This window comes from Eutrigla gurnardus (assembly GCF_963514095.1).
Source record: "Eutrigla gurnardus genome assembly, chromosome: 12".
Classification (NCBI taxonomy): Eukaryota; Metazoa; Chordata; class Actinopteri; order Perciformes; family Triglidae; genus Eutrigla; species Eutrigla gurnardus.
The window spans coordinates 18,992,455-19,013,249 of record NC_139926.1 but is presented as its reverse complement, the minus strand read 5'-3'; the positions used below and the strand labels follow the sequence as shown (position 1 = coordinate 19,013,249).

The window sequence follows — 20,795 nt, the reverse complement described above, 5'->3', positions numbered from 1 at the left end:
CTGCTTATCAAAACTAAAGTCTTCTTACCCAGCGTGTCTTTGATGTTCTTCACCAGCGAGCCTTTCTTCAGGCTGTTCTTGCGCTCGACGTAGTTGGACGGCACATACCCCGTTTGGTTGCCGGCGTTACGGACACGCCACCAGGTCTTTGAGTCGTCCAGGAGGAAGAGACGCTCGTTTTTACGGATGTCAAGTTCCTGGTCCTGCTGGGCCGTGTAGTCCCACTTGGCTACAACAATCACCTCCTCCGTCATCTTTCATGGAGTCCTCCTGAGGAGAAAATCAAGACTGGGGTGAGCCAGGGAGTATCACACTAGATATATACATGTATACATACATCATGCTTCAAAGTGATTATTAGCATCCAAACATGTCATCACAGGGTAAAGATGAAAAACAAACAAACATGTGACAAACATCCTGGTCCAGACAGCCACTTGTAAACATTGTCATACCTTCAAAAGGCCACTAGGGGGCAGAAAGGTTGATCGTGGGGTATTTTAAATGAATTTTCATTCATAATTAATGAAAATCATTGCATGAGTTACTTATTAGATTCATCAGGAGACAAAGACAAGAGACAAATACCCGACTGAAAGTTATCCTTTGGTTCATCATTAACTGAATTTCCGAATTACGAACAATGGCAAGACAAGACTGCACAAAATACCTTTTATACAACATTCGTATGTCTATAAATGTATTATTTCTAGTGCACAGGGTGAATTCAAGGTGTGTGTGTGTGTGTGTGTGTGTGTGTGTGTGTGTGTGTGGGGGGGTGTTAGGCTCAGTTTTGCTGTGACAAGTGACAAGTCATTATAAATTAATCCATATCCATCCAGGCACATCATTTTTAAAGCGCTTAATCCCAGCTCACATTGAGCATTTGACACCCTGGACACTTCCATCGCATGGGCAAATTACATAACCTCACTAAATATGAGAGCCAAGTTTGTGGTAATATTCTGTGCCTAAACTGATAATTCCTTGGATGAATATTATGGCAAAATCTCACGTTGCTGACCACATGATCGTCCCTCTGTGTGACAATTATAAAATATAGCACATCGGGTGTGCAGCCAAGCCCCGAAGAAGATGCCAAGAAAAACCAACTGTTGAAAACACGACACGGCCGACAGGTTTCAGGACAGTAACAGGCGCTCTAAAATGCAACATTCAGCCTGAAAAAGCACCTCTGAAAAGGCTTTTTTTGGTAGAGAGCAGCACAAACACATAAAATCAATTTATATGCTCCTTCTGCATTCTCTCACACACACACACACACACACACACACACACACACACACACACACACACACACACACACACACACACACACACACACACACACACACACACACACACACACACACACACACACACACACACACACACACACACACACACACACACACAAAGCCTTACCTATTAGTTTTCAGACAGACAGTGAGCGATTACATGCTCTATTTCCCCGGGTCTTAGGTGAGGTGATTTGACGTGGGTTTCCCGGACCACCCTAACTATCGAGGAATTGCATTCTTTAACCAAATAGGAAATTGTCGATTTAAGAACACGCATGAAGGGATCAGGAAAGTTTGATGTAATTTTAGTTTCTGTGAAAACTATTTTTTTTTTTTTCTTTAATAAATAAGCGCCCTCATGGTATGAGAACTATCTGAGCAATCCAGTTTATATTTAGCTCTAGTCTGCAGCTGGAAACAAGATCAGTGGAATAAATGAAGGAAGTAAACACGCAGATGCTGCGGATGAAAAGAGCCCCTGAAGATACGGGTGTGTTCAAAGATATGAACAGTCATGTTGTAAAGCCTTTGTGTCAGCGGTTGCTCGGAATAATGAGCGAATAAAACTGTCTCATTTCATATCTAATCTCATGTTAGGCAATCAGTAGCTATTGGGGGCTGATGATTGATATCTGTATGTGTGAGAGAAAGCAGGTGGCGATTGTCTATTCCCTTACTAGTATTGTCATTTGCATTTTATTCCTTAATGAGAGGGCAGAGCGCAGATAAAGAGACCACAAAAGAGAAAAACGACTCGTGAGAAGTGTAGCTGCACAAATTAGACCATATAAAAGATTCCATTACTGGTGGAAAGATTGATATCTTCTGTGTTGGCTACGAAATGCAAATGGTAGCACTGGCTGTTTTTTTTTTTAAACCCAAGATATTCAATTCCACTTCAATTAGGGCCACAACCGCAGAGACCACACCGCCATCACCGGATACATTTTTTTACAGTAACACTCACAGAAGCAGGGTCGTCGTGCATCGCTGCACGAGAGCGTCTAACAACTGCCTTCCCATCTAGACAACAAGCAGTTGTCGTGCAACAGCTTGCTCAGAACAACGCCGCACTTGTGAAATGTGCCTCCGCTTGCCGTAAAGCTGTCAAACTGGATTTCTTCACAGGCCGAGGCAGGGGAGGGAGTTGTGCAACACGTTTTTTTGTCAAGTTCACCTTGAGCTAAGTTAACTTTCCAATTTGTGACAACTTTCACTGCAGCAACGGCAACAAAGGTCAGCAGAAGGAAGACGGCGGAAGGGTCAGCTGAACATACATGACGAGACAAGAAACACAGCAGCTGTGATTTTTCGGAGGGCAGGAAATAGAAGTAGAATGGCAGATTTATGACAAGATGAGGGGACGGTGACGTCGACTCTTTCAAGAGAAAGGAGGTATGTGAACATGCTGCAGCCTCTATATCCGCTCCAGGCTACAGCTGCTGGATTAGACCAGGCTATTACTTTCCTTTGCTTTTATTGCTTTTATTCCTCCTGGTGAGGATGGATGGATGAGCAAACCTGATGATGTCTGTTGGAAAAAAAAAAGCTCCACAGTGTTTAACAGTCACCGCATTTGATCTATTGAAATAGAAGGCAGAGCAGAAATGCCGGTGGTATTAATTCCTGGCATTGTTTGGGAGTGTTTCCTTTTCCTACGCAGCAAAGATTCAAAAGGATTCACACACACACCTGAAAGCAGGCATCTGTATCATCTAGGGTTGTCACCATACTAAAATGTTCAACTCGATACTCGATACCACAAGGATGAAAAAAAGACCCCAAAATTTAAAAGAAATATTTTTATTAACAAAAAAATATCGATACTTTTGAAAATGAGTATCGTATCCGGATACAACATTTTAGTATTGATACTTTTTTGAGTTTCGATACTTTTGACAACCCTAGTATCATCAATACATACAGAGACCCAACATGGAGAATAATAGTAGGTCATGCTACACTTTGTGTTTATTTGATGTGTTTTATGAATAATGACAAACAGGTATCTTTTATAGTAATATTATGGAGGGTTTGTAGAGCAAGACCGACTAAAAGGGACAAGACAATATATATGGATGTTTCTGTGGGATCATTTTTTAAATTGAAGGTATTCTTGCTACTTTCTCCAAAAATGAAGTGCACCAAAGTTTGCTTGGAAGCAGACCGAGAGCAGTTTTCAAGGAGTTTTTCATACCTGCCTAACAAAGTGAACCAAACAGGACTCAACAGACTTAGTTTAAACCAAACCAACAACAGCTCTGATGTGGAAATACCATATAAAGTGATGTCTCTACAAAATAACATCTTTCCACAATCACTCTAGCTTAGTGTCAATTCTTTCCACTTTTAACCGCATGAAAATTGGCAGAATACCGTGATATTCTCCCATCGAAAGCGATAGCACATTGCCTCCCCTCACGCATGATACCAATTTGTCCGTCTCCTTGACAACCTCGTTCATGAGACGGCGTGATGCGACTGTCACTCCGAGTGAAGACCCTTCTCCTTTATGGCCAATCGTGTATGTATACCAGAGTGGCAGCTAAATCATTGCTCATTCCGATGCCGTCACTTGTGATTTGCCAAAGAGGTCCACGAGCTGCTTGTTTTAACTCCAGATCAACAAACATTTTATGATACCTAGATAGTATGATTGTTATTTTAACAAACAGGTGGTTGACCAAAAAAAAACAAAAAAGGTTTTCCTGTGAGAGAGGATACCAACAGACAAAAGAAAGCAGATTTGTGGGGAGACCGGGTTTAAAAAGAGAAAAGCCTGAGAGCTCATGCTCCTTGTGACCCCCCATTCCTCCGCTGAGTTAAAAGAGGAAAGATGAGCGACAGACTGCTGAGCTGGGCTTCACCAGCACTTCACAACACCCTTCAATTAAAAAGGGGGGGCTCACAGGCTCTTTCAACACCACACAAAGAGAAAGGGAAAGTAAAATAGGATTATAAAAGGGAAAAGAGGGGCTGTTTAAAGAGAACTGGCAGGGCTTTCTGTGTTTGGCATTCAGGTCAAAGACAGACGGGATTCGGCCAATGGGGGACATCCCCCCCGCAACCCAACCCACCTCCACACTGTTTGCAGGAGTTCCTTCTCACAGGAAGGAGAACTGTTTTACTCTCTACTGGCAATCAGCGTCAAGCATTTGGAGTGGACCGAACAGACTGAAACATCCCAAAGCCAGAGTCACTCTGTTACAGCTCTGTGATTTAAAGAGGCCTAATAGTCTTCTTCACAGATTTAATTTGTCTATCAACAAAAGCAGGTCGGTGCAGAATCGGACGCCTTTCACATGCAGTCAATGTTAACGATGTTTTAGACGTCTGGATCTCACCAAATTGTCCAACTGCTACAAACAAAGCCAAACAAGCAATAGTTTACAACCCATGTATATGACATCAGTTCAGGTTGCCGGTTGCCATGCATGTGGATCTGCATGTGGATCTCATCAAAAAGTCCCAAAACCACACATCTCGTCTGGTTGCAGCACCAAAAGGGTTTCTCACTGTCGGCTCAAAATAGGACTGAGAAGAAGGCACAGTCAGACCACACAGATGGAGCACAACACCACAACATATGATCGCATCTTTAAAAACACACAAGCGACCCCTTTATCAAACTCAATTATTCCAAAATAAGTAGCACAATCCAAAACAGAGCAAACACAACCCTAAAAACTCTGGCTCTTCATTATGATTACAGACAATCTGATCCGACATTCACAATAACATATGTATACATTTAAACATGCTAAATGTGTAATATGATGACATGCAAATTAAATCGATGCTGTATGCACATGCTACCGAGCTGCAGCAGCACACAGTCATCTCAAAACAAGAGTGTTGAATTCAGGAGTTATTTTAGCCTCAGTCAAGTTCTTGCTGCTCTGGCACAAAAACACTTGATTGTTCTCAAGAGTCTCATGAGCTCAGCTGAATCCCCACGTTCAGCACACAGATGGCATTCACTGCACTGTGGACAGTGCTTCTCAAAAGCAGCAAATTATAACCGGGGTGTTTACTCCTATTAAAAATCTGTGTGGGTATTAGTTAGTCTATTGATCGCTTCTCGTGGAAAATGAGCGGAGATCTAAACGTTTTAGAAGCTATAAGTCCTGCTTCTTTTAAATTTGATAATCAATTTATCATTATTCATGACATTTTTTTACACATTGATGATTTGCTGCTTTTCTTTGTGACACTAAATGGAATATATTTGCTCTTTGGACTGTTTATCAAACAAAACAAGCAATTTGAGGATGTCACCATGGCCTTTTGTTCATTAGGATGGATCTATCAGTATTATTAAATGACTAATTGAGGGAAAAAATGGTCATTAAATAGCTTAATTGGACTGTTTCATTATTTGGCTGTATAATGTGTTTATAATATGGTTTAGAGAAAAAGGATCATGAGAAACAACTTTCTTCAATGAGCCCTTCCTTACCCCCAACCGCTATTTACAAGCAATGTTTCACATGTCACTTTCATTTTCTGTCATTGCTTCAGCCCTCCTCTCCTGAGTAAAGCCAACATTGTTGAGTGAGTCTCCATGACAACAGCTGCTGGGTGGTCCCATTTTCACTGACAGGGGCGTTTCCCAGACAGAATCAGATTTTTTTTTAATCCCTTCACTCTTCGATTTTCAATATTTATTCACAAAGGATCAACTTTCGTTCCACACAAAGGGTGAATGTAGGCTCGGCACCCAACAGGGTGACGGCTGATTTAACAAAGGTTTTTCTTTTCTCCATTAAAGTCAAAGAGAAAAGGAGATCATTAGACCCCCAAAATCCACTGGTATGGCAGTGATATCATTTTTTTTTAAAAGCTGCTATTTTTTGTATTGCATGTCAAACACTTTAAACACCTTATTTTGACAGCAGAGGGATAGCACTGGAGTAAGATATAATTATGCATCACTGTTATTTAATCCCTTGCATCACACATTATCCCTGCAGACAGATGGTAGGTATTGATGTTTTTTCTTCTTCTCAAGCATCATCCTCTAGTCCCTAATCTGTTGGAGATCACATTATGCGAGCACCTCTTTTAATTAGCATCTGCACAGAGTCGTGTTAATTTCGCATTATTATTCCATCATAACGATTGAACTAAAGATGATAAACAACGTGGAACTCCAACTGCACCGCCGTTCTTATTCTTAGTTCCCACATCCCTCTTCAGACGTAAATAGCCGACTTCAAACTTGTTGGTTGTTTTCTCTACTCCTCCTTGAAGGCCAAATTACCTCCGTTCGACAACAGTGCAGCGCTTGTTCACGTTGCACACCTCCCTGCACTCCAAACACATGATGAGACGTCTCTTCTGGGCAGCTTATGAGGTCTGTAAGGTTTCTAACACAATCCTCTCTGCCCCAATCCATCGTATTAACACACTTCTCCCCGTGTCGGTTTTCTCTTCGCAGCTTCGGTTCATACAAGTTAAGCGGGAAGGACTGTCTCTATTTTTAACTCTATATGTGACAGTCTGGTATCCACGTCCCCTGGCACAACAACAAAAGGCAAGATGCTATAAAGCACAGCGGGGTGAAATGTAGTGAACGCAGCTTTGATGTACAATGCTGCTTGTTTTCCCTCGACTGAAGGAGATGGAGAAAAACCCCGAGGTGATGTTGTGTTTGTGTCTGACGGAGAGGTAAGAGAAATTAAGTATGTGTGTGAAAAAACGGGTCAGTTCCAGGTCAAACAACGCAGACGTGGCAGTTGCTATGAGCTACATTACTGCGTTTTCAAATAAACTGTACTACGCTCATGTCTCTCTGAGCACATTCAGAATAAACTTGGTGTTTTCTCTCACTCACACAGCTTTGGGAAGCATTGTCCTGTCAGAACATGGCGAAAAACAACAGTTTTCTGCAACACCTTCACCTGCAGCGGGTGGTGGATTTAACAAGACCATCCAAAAAAAGGAAAAAGTGCTACAGGCTGTGCAGGGAACAAGAGATGCTCTTGCTCCATGCCATATTGAGCGTTTTGAGTCTGGAGGCAAGGAACGTTTCCACACTGCTGTGTCTTATTGGCTTGGAAGCGTTACTTTGTTGGATATGAGCAGCTTGTGGAATCAAATAGACAGAAACCCCGCAGCAAAACAAGCTCGGCATTTCAGCTTTTCTTACGCCCCGTGTGATCGATAAAGTCAATTAAGCCATCCGGAGGCAATCTAACAAGAGCACTCAAGAGTTAGAAGATAAAACCTGATGTGAATGTAAGAAGCGGTCAGATATTATAAACATCCGGAGTATAGAGATGTTGCCTGCTCTTCATGAATGAATAAGCAACGGAGTCATGTAAGTGAGGAGTAACGGAACTACACATTTTACGACCCGAGCAGGGCTATGTTATATTGTGATATATCTCTAACAGCTGTCCAAACCACTTCTTGATTATATATCTTCAGTCTGACAAGATTCCAATTTTGTTAAGGAAATTAGGCAATTAATATCACATGATTTCTGTTCTTCCAGAGGCTGAATTATGAAGTGAACACATACTAGGAACAGACAATTAGTCACAATATAAGTAAACAATGTACTTATTATGCATCTTTACAGAGAGGTTGCTCACTGTGATACAGCATAGTTGTTATCATGTTGGTTAAAATAGGGCTGCGTATTGAAGTAGACTGTACCCTGGCCTATGGCTCCTTAATGTTAAGACAAAATTAAATGCATGCATTTAAGAAGTCGTGTTTATTTGATTAAAAACAAAAAAGGGTTTGTGTTGACACTAAACCTCAGGTTTCGTGTAAACCATGGTATCGGCCCCAAACCTGATAAAACCTGGTTGGGTTGAAACTTTTCCTGTTTGTGGCAGATTCTCCCTTTTTCCTTTCCAAAAATCTACCATCTCATCATCAAGATGTTACCTTGTTATAGGAAATAACGTTATGGTATAATATATATAATTGCCCAGTCTGTATATACATATGCATAGGACTGGGCACAGTTCCTTTATTATGCTGATATTCAGATTTTTGCTGATATACCCAGATTGAGTCTCTTTTCAATACATGCATGGATTAAAATGACTACTGAAATAAGAAAAAACAAAAGCATTACTGGAAAAACACCCACCTTTCCTTGAGGAACAGACTAAGGGGTTTTACTCTCAAACAGCTAACTCTACACTCTCTTGCATGTAATGATATACATCACCATGTATCTCGGAGAATCGCTGCAAGCAATCGATGGCAGGAAGAGATTTTTTCCTCTTAATGAGGCAACATGGGAAAATAAAACAAGCTGCATCTACCGTGTGCAATTGTGTTTCTGTGCACAATTTGCATCTTTGAATTTATACGCCGCATACTTCATATGTGATGAGTATGCAGGCGGTCCCAGCACTGATGGCGCTATGCTGTACGGGGAAATAAACTTGCTGCCAACTTCATTTTAAAGCTACCTTCTCTAAGGATCACTTGCAAAATGAGGTTAGCTCATGCAGGAACTCAAAAATAGTCCTCAGAAACTTTTCTTCCACTTTCTTCTCTGTGTACCACAAACCGCTGTTGACTCTATCCCAGCTTGAGCTTTACCTTCTCTTTGTACCTTTCTGCTCCAACGGTCTTCTCTCTGCTCCTCCCTCGGCTATGGACCTGAATTATTCTCTTTGATCCGGCGAAGCTCCCAAGAGATAACAGACTGTAGTTTGAGCGATGCAGAAAGACTGTAGCGAAGCAATGCAGACCTGTTGAACGCTTTAAACCACCACCACAGTACAGATGTGGCTCATTTACCAGGTCATTTCCTTAAAGTCAAATGTTAAATGAACAGTCAAATGAATATTTGTTCAGCCACAAACGAGAGAAAGTGGATTATACGTACTGAATCTGAATCGTCTCCAGACCAATAAAGAAAGATGCAGGAACTTCTTAAACAAAATGGCTAAAAACTGAAACAATTGTGAGACAACGATGGAGGACGCCAGAGTCATAAAACAACTCACAAAGAAAGTGAGTGTCACATTTTTTGTTATCGATTAACCAAGAGTCCAAAAAACTATATAAGTTTATCAAATCATGACAAAGAGAGGTATCAAACCTTCACATTTGAGAACCTGGAACTAGCGGATGTTTGGTATATTTACAATGAAAGACTGCTGATTGATTGTCTGATTGACCAATGAATTCATCTACAAATTGTTCAGGATATTAATATGCCTTTCTTGGTTCAGTACGTTGTCTTTTAGTTTTGTTAAGAGACAGAAATCGGAATGTGAATGAATGAATGCATGCGTTCAGCAAATGGAGATGATGAGCATTATTTGTTTATTGGCAGAGACATTTTACCAAGCTATTTATTTTCTGAGTGACTCTTATTTTCCACTAATGTCTAAATTTATCCGGGTTTTCCGAGACATGTGGGAACTCTTTCTGAGGAGCAGAGTTGTTCGTGACATCCTGCTTGGTATCCTGCATGTTTGTTTGTCCATGTTACATAACCCCGAGTTGATGTCAGAGCCACGGGGAGACCAGAACGGCACATGTAAAAGCTGCAGCACTTTTCCACTGTTTGTCTCTCTACCTGCTAAACATTCCTCTACACTGACCAGTCTGTCTGCTGTTTGGTGCTGAGCAGGTAGTGCGAGACATTATGAGAGCAGTCGAAACAGTAAAGTGGTTAAAGTAAAGTTGGGCAGCCAAAATGAACTAAAACTCAGAATAAAGCTCCATAAAGCCGAGGGGAGCTGTGATAAACTGCTATTAAAGAAATATCGTTTAGAGCAGCTTTAAAGTCCCACTCATAACATTCTTTAAGAACTTGTGTTTCTTGGAGTTCACTAATTTAGTCTCCAGCACAGGGCTATTTAATTAAAGAGGTCCAGTCAGAGAACCTCAAGGAAAAAGTCCGGAGCATCATTAAGGCTAACTTGCATTATGATTCAGTGCCATATAAACTGAAGTAACAGCTTGGATAGTTTATTTACTGCCCTCTGGTCAGATTAGAGCATTTTTTTTAGCTTATGCTACATTATCATCTTATTTAAGATTTAACAAGTTCTTGAGTTTTAAGCACATTTTGATGATTATCATCACAATAACATCGTATTTAGTATTTTGGCCAAGATAATTCTGATATTAAATTTTAGAACAAGTGTGACAAAGTGGTCGAACTGTTATCAGAATGCACATATTTGATTGGCTGCAGCATCGCACAAGAAGATTTAAAACAAATGCTTTGGTCTGGGATTTCCTGGACTTCTAAACCAGTGCTGTAAAGGGTAGAAAAGCTGAGCCCATAAAAATAGGAGTGCTCCATCAAAATGTAATAATTCTCCATAATTTATTGGTTATAAGTCCGCCTATTATTCGTCACCTCTGCTCTAGCGTTAAACGCCAAAATTCCAAAAGCAAGTCCAAGACAAGGATAACACCTGGCTAAATGTTCCCTACTATAAATCACATGAAAAACAGAGTTTTTTTGCCTTTCAACTGAGGGCCAAAGGTTCCACATGATGTTATCTCCATGTCGTCGTGCTCATCTGCTGATCAATTTTAACAGTTTAAACACTCACTTCTCAGCCACTGAACTCTACTGATCCTGTTTCCTGAACCGCAGGATTTCTTAGCTTGACATTTTACGATATGCTTGAATGCCACCGCAGCGATTTAGTGTGGCCTGAGCGTAGGATGGCATTTCTGCTTCTCTGACATGCAGATGATATCACGCCTCCCACTTAGCACCATATTCAGCGAGCATCTGCTCTCCGTGCACACAGCTGAGGAAAACCGAGGTCACACTCCAAACACCGTGGTCCTGCCAAGCCAAAACAGCAGATAAGGTAAATAGATGTCCTGCAGCAAGTGTATATAAGGGTATGTATATGTGTGTGTGTGTGTGTGTGTGTGTGTGTGTGTGTGTGTGTGAGCAAGAAAGAAGAGACTCCACAGGCCAAATACTGTTTGTGTGCAATCTTGAATTCTCAGGAGAACCCTGTGGTACTCTGAGCTATACATCTCATAAATAAAGCAGGATTTCCTTCAGCTGCAGCCGTGTGTGTGTGTGTGTGTGTGTGTGTGTGTGTGTGTGTGTGTGTGTGTGTGTGTGTGTGTGTGTGTGTGTGTGTGATGTGATGTGATGCGAGTGTGTGAGAGAGAAAGGGCACAAATGGAGTCATATCATATTGCTCCATTCACCAACCGAAATCAACTCCCAAGCACGCAGCAGCAGATTTCAGGAAAAAAAGGACATAATGCTGTGTTCAAAAATACATGAACAGGTGATAATCTGCCTTATTATATTAAAAAAGATATGTCAAATATCTAAATTGAGCATTATTCTATCCTCATAAAGATTTCATGAGCATTGAGTCATGAATCATAGTTGGCTGTCCCAATGTTTGCCATTCAGAGAGGTTGTATATTCACATTTACTGCACTTCTAAGCTGTTATACATGAAGATATGACCTTGGAAAAAGACATTTCAGATAAAAAACAGCTACTATATAGTTATAACCTCATTATTTCATATCTAAAATAATCAGTCTTACATTTGTAACAAGCTCATTGAGAATGAAAACACGATGATAGCAGGAAATCCCAGTTCAAAACTATAAAAGACGATTTCAAGTACATTTTGAATAAATAAATAATATCTTGTGGATCATTCTGTGGATCCAGAATGTGGAACATGTCAGGTGAGAGAAACTCATCAATGTTTCAAACAGCGTTCATCTGGGGACTTCTTTGTAAATGCACTACAGCTGCAGATTAAAAGACAAACACGCTCCTCCTCCTCCAGAGATGCTGCTTAAACACGCAAGAGACGGCGAGTCGGCCGTTTATCTGGCTTTTGTTGTAATAATCGCAAGGACAGTAGAAAGAGTTCACGTTACCAGGTAATGTATACGCTTGTACATGTTTGCTGAGCCAGGTTGAAGTAGGGCTGGGCCATATGAACAAAAAAAACATGATAACATTATGTATCTCCATAAAGCATGTTTTCTGGAACTTCAAAAAGTAAAGGTTGGAAAGTGAAAGTTGTGATCACAGTTTCAAGGTTCAAGAGAAAAAAATTATATTTCCAGCTATACACTGATTATGTTTAAATGCATGCACACAAATACAGGGTCATCTAATTAAGACAACAGAATTATAGTAGGGATGGAACCATATAGGATAGTAGGGATGGAACCATATAGGATTTTACTTTGGATCAGGATGAAAAACACAAATAGTTGATCGTGGGAAATTTCCATCATCGGGATAAATATCGCACTGTTTCTAAATGTTTCCCATTTATCTACTTGTGTTGCACACAGTAGTTTTTTTTACTAATGTTATAGTGAATCGACTGGTTCTTCTTGTCCACATTTCATCACATTGCGACTGCCCGTCTATAAATAAAGCTTGAACTTTGAGTGACTTGAGAAACCTGCCTAGCTCACTATCATAGTAGAGAAGTGAAAAAATAGAGCCCGAAATTTAAAATAAACATAATTTTTCAAATGTAGTCATCCTTTGTTTAATATAGGGAGACCATATGAATCATGATATTGTATATTATTTGATTGTTTTCCCTGAAAAAGGATGTTCAAAAGGTGTTTTTTCTGTGATACAATACAAATATCATTTTCTTAACATGTATAGGATTGCAGTAAAGGACATTTAACTCATATTAAATCATTGGCCAGCCCTAGATTACAGTTTTTAGTTGTGTGACCTTGAGGTAACACCTCCGCCGTGTCAATGGAGTGAGCTTGTTTAAATCAATGAGAGGGCTGGGCTTTTTTCGTGCAGAGCTAATGTTGGTCTTAACGTGGCCATACAAAGTCATACCAGCAGACAGAGATTAAATAAAATATTTACATCTAATAATATTCTGTCTCCCTGCACACGACTGGATGTCAGGTCTCAGATTCAGGTATGTAGCTACCATCACTTGGCTGTTCTGTGCTTTGTCTCGGCTTGCTCATTGTTTAATTCACATTGTTTAGCTTGAACTTGTAGAAGCAGCAGAGCTGGTGGTTTTCACCACAGTTGTAATCCATCCATATAATCCCTCTGGTCCCAGCGAAAACACATGCACACTTTTGATGCGCCTTGAGAAACACTCACTTTCTTATTCTGAGTGTGTAGTGTGGTTGCTTCCCTTAAATCGGAGATTTATCTTGTGGAAATATGTCAGAAAAACATTGCTAATTCTCGCCGCAGGCTTAAGTCACATGAGACATCAATGATTTGTCTCTCGAGGGATTGCCATAATGAGGAAAATACAATACTTTTTAATTTAAGATAAGCAACTGGCCATTCGCTGCATGCAACCCAGAGGTTTTGCAAACCCTGTGGCACAGAGAGCTGAGCATGTGCATTATTTCAAATCCAATGAATTGCAAAACAAGCTTATTCCACTGATCCATGTCTGGCTGAAGGTGAGCTAATCATGAAATCAGCAGCTGGAAATCTGCAGTCCTCACCACCAAAGATGCTGCAGTCCATACAGTTTCATAACAGTTCAACTAATCTCCAGTCCCTGGACCAATTCATCATGTATTTTTCTGTTACACACTTCAAAGCTGAAGATAACTGTTTACACCAGCGCTGCTCTGTGACCCACGGTGATCACAGACGTTCCAAGGTCTGCAGTCCATCAAAATGAGGGTCAGTTTTCAGATTTTTTCCATCATTTAAAAAAAAAATAATCAGTAAAACGGTTAAAAAACATGTGTATGGTCTTGCAATACACTGGCTGAAACCACGACACAAACACAAACAGCATACTTTGCAGTAGGGAAGTTAATAATTCATCATTTACACGGCAGCTGATGATAATTGTTCGGAAACGTTGCAGCCTGGCGGCTTTTCAGGCTCAACTGACAAGAGGTTAGCGTCACGTTGACTTTGTGAGAACACGGGTCACGGAGGAGACACGAGTCCGCGTGCAGCCGTCCCCAGGCCAACATTAGAGTCAACAGTGCATGGGTAATTGAGCACTCTAAATTGGGAGTAAACAGGGAGGGAGAAAATAGAAGGCATAAAGGATTTTCATAAGATTTCCTAACATCAAGGAGAGTAGAATTACATTGCAGGGGCAAATGGTCTGCTCCAGTTGAAATGAACATTCGATGATAATAAGGGACAGCCTTGTAGAAATCAAGAAAACCTGCACATACTTTGTGTGTCTGCCCAACACAAAATGTGAGCCGCCTGTGAAAAGAGTCTTCATCGCTCGGAAGGGGAAACCCTTCACAAATATGGATCATAATATTTACTATACTGCCAGTGCCTTTGGAGTGGTCCACAGGAATGGTGAGAGATTGTTAATGAGGTTGAACCTCGGAGGGATGAGGCATGTAACATGCTCTGAGGCGAACTTGGAACGTGCATCTTTCTGTGAAATACAGATAAGCAAAGCGCGTGCTCTGGGCGAGATAACTCCATGTTTGCATGCATACTGACGGTTTGTGCATCAACAAAGCCAAAGGGGAAAACGTCCACTTAATTAAATCAATTAGAGCATGAAGGGCCTGCCGAAGCCTCCGCTGAAAACACCACAATGGAACAAACTCAAACAATAGATTAACTCGTTTCATGAGTCACAGAAACGCCAACGAGCTACAGCCTTCACTTCACAACTTTAACATTTGATTAGACAATACAATGCAATACAGACAAAACTCAAATATCACAAGATATTTGACCAAATACACCAATATTGATATTGCAACAATATTGTAGGGTTGACTATTGGTGCTTTTGCAAAATATTACGTTTATGTGCACCAGATTGATGCACTTCATCTTAAAAAACATATATATATATACACACATACATACATACCAATTAATTACATTTTTAATTCTGCCAATCATTCTTCTAGGGATGCAAAGATACTGGCCGTATCAAACAGGCCACAGGGAAGCTCTTGGACCGTTGCTTATGTTTTAACGAGCAGCTCTCAGCCTGTATATGAATTTATGTTTCTCATGTTTCTCTGTCGAGGAAGGAGAAATCTGCCTGCAGACCTCAGAGTTTTACAACCCAACTCGACTAGCATGAAAGATCTTCACCGTTGGAAGATGGAATCTGCTGCAGTTTTCTCCCGTTTTCATAATCATATACCTGTTACTCCACATTCATGCGTTTCCTTCATCATCGTGCCATCTCGGGCTTTGACATAAATTATGCACCATCCACAGATTACAAAGTCCAAAGTCCACAGGACCGAACAACTAGCGTTACTCCCTCCCTCCTTCCTTCCCTTCATGGTCTGCCCCTCAGTGTCCCAAAGTAGGATTAGGCCCGATGCCCAGTGGTGACACAGGGACACTGGAGCCAACGGGCTGTTAGTTCAGTTGTTGGGCATGAATTAGGAACTCAAGCCGGGTGGCAGATGACATGAGAGAGGTGATGATGGAGATGAAGGAAGAGGAGGATAAAATACTGTAGGAACAAAAGAGAAAACTCAGGAGAGATAACTAAAACCCTAAACCACTGCTAAGAAGCAGAAAATAAGACTACGGTGTGAATTGGAGACAGATGCCCATGTATATGTACGTTTTTAATAATACTTAAGTCACTTACTGCTCTGTATTTACACACGCTAAATGCTTAAATCAGCAAGTCAACATGCTCGTAATAAAAGTGTTTGTATGCCGATGTAAGACAGAAAAGCCAAAGGAGTTAAATGAAAAAAAAAGCTTAAGAGCCTGAGTCTGAAATTGGGGCTAAGTTCAGTGTTAACCCAACAAAATCATGTGGCCATTAAATGCTTTTGTTGTTTGAAGAAGACTTAACCCAAAACACTTAGCCATCGTTCTGGGCTGAGCTGCCTGTTACACCATAGAGGTCGACCCTCTGTGGAGCTTCTGTATTTATTATTAATTTTGTATTGGAAACCATATCGTTGGGATTTCTAAATACCCTGATTTACCACAATATCCTAAAACAGCCCAATAAACTTTAGTGCCCATCTGTCATGTAGATGTTGATATATTTCACTGAATAAATGAAACCTTTGGTCTGCTGGTGGTGAAGTAATTTGGGATTCATCCGCTGAGGAACACGATTGTTCATTTCTTTTACAGCAATAAGCAGTCTGGACCAAAAGCAATGGGCCGACTTTGCCTTCCAAAGAGCCCTGGGCTAAAATCACAAACATGGTGTGAAATAATTGATCAATAGCACAAAGAAGATGTGTATAAATTCTAAAAACAAACGATTATTTTTAAAAAGGACACTTCTCAAAGCTCACTGTGTGGGTTGTGTTTAATAGAAATCCTATTTCTCTCCCTGGATCATGGGGTCATAGAAAGGGGGTCTATTGTCATAAATGTATCTCCTGTCAGTTTAATGGCTTCCCCTTCCCCGGATTGCAGATGATTACTATGACAAGCGTGACCTTTATCTCGCTACCAACATCATGCCCTGTGTGAGTAGCGCTCTGTCTCCCGACCGCCCATCTGTGCCTGCACTTATTAATTCCTTCTCCTGTCAGAGAGATTAGGATTTCCCGAGAGAGGCACACATTACGCTTTCCACTAAGCCAAAATATACATTTTGATCTCTATTCCCTTGTTGTACAATAGCTTCCTGAACGACTGCTGGAGATGCTCAAAGTGAAACTCGCAAAACAAATGTCATCAAACACAGAGGCAGCTTGATTGATAGAAAGTTGTGTGACTTTGTTTGGGATGTCCAAAGAGAAATTAAATATACGCAGCTGAGGGCACAAATACAATAAAGCTGTCCCGTCTCAGCGTACTAAATATCAAAGGATTGGACGATAAACGTAATAAAAACTCCACCGTACTGTAATTAAGTAGTAGAATCTATTTAGAGTTCACTTTCCAAGAGAAGCTCCATTTAGTATGGGTAATAAAATGGGAGAGAATGATGCAATCAACTTTAAAACCACTTTCTCACAGCGTGCACCTTCGAATAAAAAGACAGGTACTTAACCTGGGCTTGAAAACTACCGTCTTGAATTATTAAACTACATTTACATTTATGGTATTTAGCAGACGTCTTTGTCCAAAGCGACATACAATAAGTACATTTGTCGAAAGAAAGAATTTACAACATATCGCCGAAAAAAAATACAAGTGCTATAGGTAAGAACATAGAAGTGCATTTTTTTGAGGGGGATGGGATAGGATGGAAAGTATTAATTGTTTTCTTGGTAAATTATTGAATGTATAATTATTACACTCCATCATGGTTCACATGTTCTCTCCTCATAGTAACTTCTGCACACAGTAATAAGCCAACTCATGTTTTAGCAAAAAAGAGACATTACGAAAAATTGAACCACAAAAAGATACATATTTCTTGCCAATAATGTGGTATTTTCCCACCAACTCCTACTCAAACCAATCACTTACAGTGTGCGAGGACATTTTAGGCCCATTAAGCATCATATGAGGGAGAGGCGAGCGGAGTAATTAGTCGCAGCTCATTACTGTGCAATCACATATAAAGAAGAAAGAGGACTGGCCTTATTATATCATTTGTTAAGATTTGGCTTTAATGACAATGAGTGTTTGACGTATAGGGAGTCGACAAACTAAAGAGAGACAATTTGGTTTTGAGTCAATCAAAACCAAATCAACCACAACACAAATGTAGGGTTATGTAGAAAACTATAATGTTACAAAAACGTCACCTTCAGTTTTCAAATGTTGCTTTTATAAACAAGTAACACCAAACCAACGCCTGCAGCACCACCTTGTTCATCCAAACCTATGAGTCAAGTTAATGTATCTGTCATTAACTCGGAATGTGGTTTGCCAGTCTTCCACACCATAACCCCGACTGTAAAGTTGCCGTTATTTAACACCGACTTCAAATCCTGGAGGTTAAGCATCACAGATTTTGACTTTATTAGGGAAAATTGATGACGGTCGCCTGAATGCATTGTTATCTGTGAAGCTGAGGAAAAGGTGGAGTTTAAACAATCTCATTGGAAAAGGGGGAGAATGTTCTGCGAACAAGCCTTTAATTCATTCTCTGAAGGTGAAACAATTGTAAGCAGTGATTAACTTGCATGCAACTAAGATTTATTTCTGTTATCAATTAATCTGTCAATTATTTTTCTCAACCTAATCGTGGTTATGTAAAATGAATTTAAAAAAAGTGCTACGAAAGCTGAAGGCAATGTCTTAAAATACTTTAATCTGTCCAACTAACAAATCAAAATTCAGACAGAAAAAGCCGGAACCAGAGAATGTTTTTCTTTACATGAACATCCATTATCAAAGAGTTGCCTATAACGTTTCCATCTTCTTGACTGCTGGAATTATCTTACTTGTACATGTGGATCAGCAACTATTAAACGACTTCTCGTTTCTTTCACTGTTTCAAAGTTAAACTGACGGGATTTCCAATAAGACTTACTTACAGGAGAAGAAGCAACCTAACCGACAAACAGCAGCAAGTGCCTTTCGAGGACAAGTGCCTTTGGTCAGGTCAAGAAAAGTCTCGGTTAATCTGCTCAAAATCCATTTCCTTTTCCATTTTACAAGCAGTGACTGGTAAATGTTTGACAGCTCAACTTACATGAGACTCACCTCGTGCCATTTTTTTTTAAAGAGTCAAATTGCTTGTATGTGTGACTTGGCCAACAAAGGAGATTATGATAAAATACAGATCAACTTAGGTTTTAAGACAAATATAGCGTAGAAGTAGCTCAATCCAGTGAGTAAAAACTAGTAACCTTTATAGATTTAATTTGGTTTTAAAAATTAAATTTTGTTTAGCACTTTCAATCACATTTTCCTGGCCTCAAAACTATTTCATTTATGACGTAAGACACCGGTAGGAGGTTTCTGTTATACAGGCCTGGCAGTCTCTTATTACACTTGCCTTCCACATACCTGTCATTGCTGAGCAAACCTTGTCCATATTTCTGCGTTGCCATAGTGACCTTAACAGAGGGTGTGTCTGCAGAAAAGGTGCGCCATGAAACGTGTACCTGCGCCCAAAACTGCTGTGTGTGTACCATAAAGTAACCTGAATCGTTAAAAACAACAACAACAAACATGTTCTTATCGTCTTTCAAGAGAAAGAAACACAAATTAATGGATATTTAATGATAAACTATATGAGATAAGCAAGAAAGACAATGCAGCCCGTCGTCTGTTGGGAAGGACACATGGTGTAGTTACCATGAGGAGCCACTAGGAGCACTGACAAGCTCGGCATGTGGCAACAGTCGCCAATCTGTGGTGTTATGGCAAATGTGGTTCATTGTGTTAGCTATTGCCTTTTTAAAGAAAGGCGCTGAAATACTGATGAACAAAAAAAAAACCCTGAATGTTTTTAAATTGAGTAAACAAAGACCACGTTCAATAGTAAGTCAAACCAAACAGATGCCCAGGGAGAACAGATGTCTGCTGTAGTAGCCTGCCTTACAAGGCCTTTTTTAAAGAAGTGGCCCGTGGAAATATGGCAAAAAAATAGGTGCCTGTGTAAACGTAAACTACCTGTTTTAGCTGTAAGAATAAAAAGATGAAGCCACAACAAGCAGAAACGCCAAGCAAACCGCGGTTCAGAGACAATGTCCAGTTAAACCACATCTGAGTGGACAAAGAGCCAGCGTCAAACACAGAAAGTGAGTCGAGTAAGCAACCGTTTTTCCCTTTGTTTCCAACTTTTATGAATGTTTGCGATTCGTATTTTCTTGACAAAATAAGCAACACAAAGAGACGTTTAGGCAGCGGTTGAGTGGGCAAAGTAGCCCGTCCAACTTACACAGTTCATTTGCGGTTACGGGGCTTACCTTAGTGCTCACTCCAGTGAGAATGGGCAAACGGCTGACACACTCCGCCAAAACGAGAAGCAAACAATAAGTAACTAAGCCAACATAAAAACGTCAAAAATGACGTTTAAATCCACATAGCCTCGGCTTTCACTCTTTATTTTTCTTTTAAAACATGGACTGACTGTGTAGTGCTCGACCTATCCTCGTTTGTTTTTCTGTCGCAGGCTGACTGCCTCCACCTCAATCACTAGCATCAAGCTAGCCCGGATGGACAGTCGACTTCCGCTGACACATTTCAAAATAAAACATTTTAGTAGCGGACAGGTATGCTATATAAAATATTAATAATAATAGTCGGAAAACATACTCACAACCTTCACTTGAGTAGAAATACAATGGTCTAAAAACACTCCAGTCCTGAATTACTTGATTAAAGGTTTTATAAATGTACTGAAAGTTTTAAAAGTAAAAGTACTTATTGTGCAGAATGCCTTCTTTCTGATAACAGTGTTATATTGCTAATGGAATATGCTATTATTTTGTTTTTGTCACCAGCAAATATGTGTAAGAGCATTTTAATGTTGTATTTTACTGTCCAATAAAGCTGATTCGGATTCTGATCATGTAGTTTGTCGATGTGAAGCCTAATTTATATACTTTGTATACTGGTTAGTGGTATAGTAGGCCAATGGCATCATATTATATAAACATATAGTTTATGTAAGTAATGTGTTAAATAAATGTAGTGCAATAAAAAGTA

At 40.1% G+C, this 20,795-nt stretch overlaps 1 protein-coding gene across 1 annotated transcript in view; it reads right to left on the bottom strand.

Moving 5' to 3' along the window:
• nck2a (NCK adaptor protein 2a) overlaps positions 1–20,249 on the bottom strand; it is a 29,075-nt gene extending 8,826 nt beyond the window's left edge. The window contains exons 1-2 of the mRNA XM_084023311.1: positions 20,054–20,249; positions 29–270 (exon numbers count right to left, since the gene is read on the bottom strand). Coding sequence (XP_083879437.1) covers positions 29–254 — 226 coding nt within the window. The 5' untranslated portion in view covers positions 255–270; positions 20,054–20,249. The remainder of the gene's footprint in view (positions 1–28; positions 271–20,053) is intronic.
• Between the last annotated feature and the right edge of the window lie 546 nt (positions 20,250–20,795).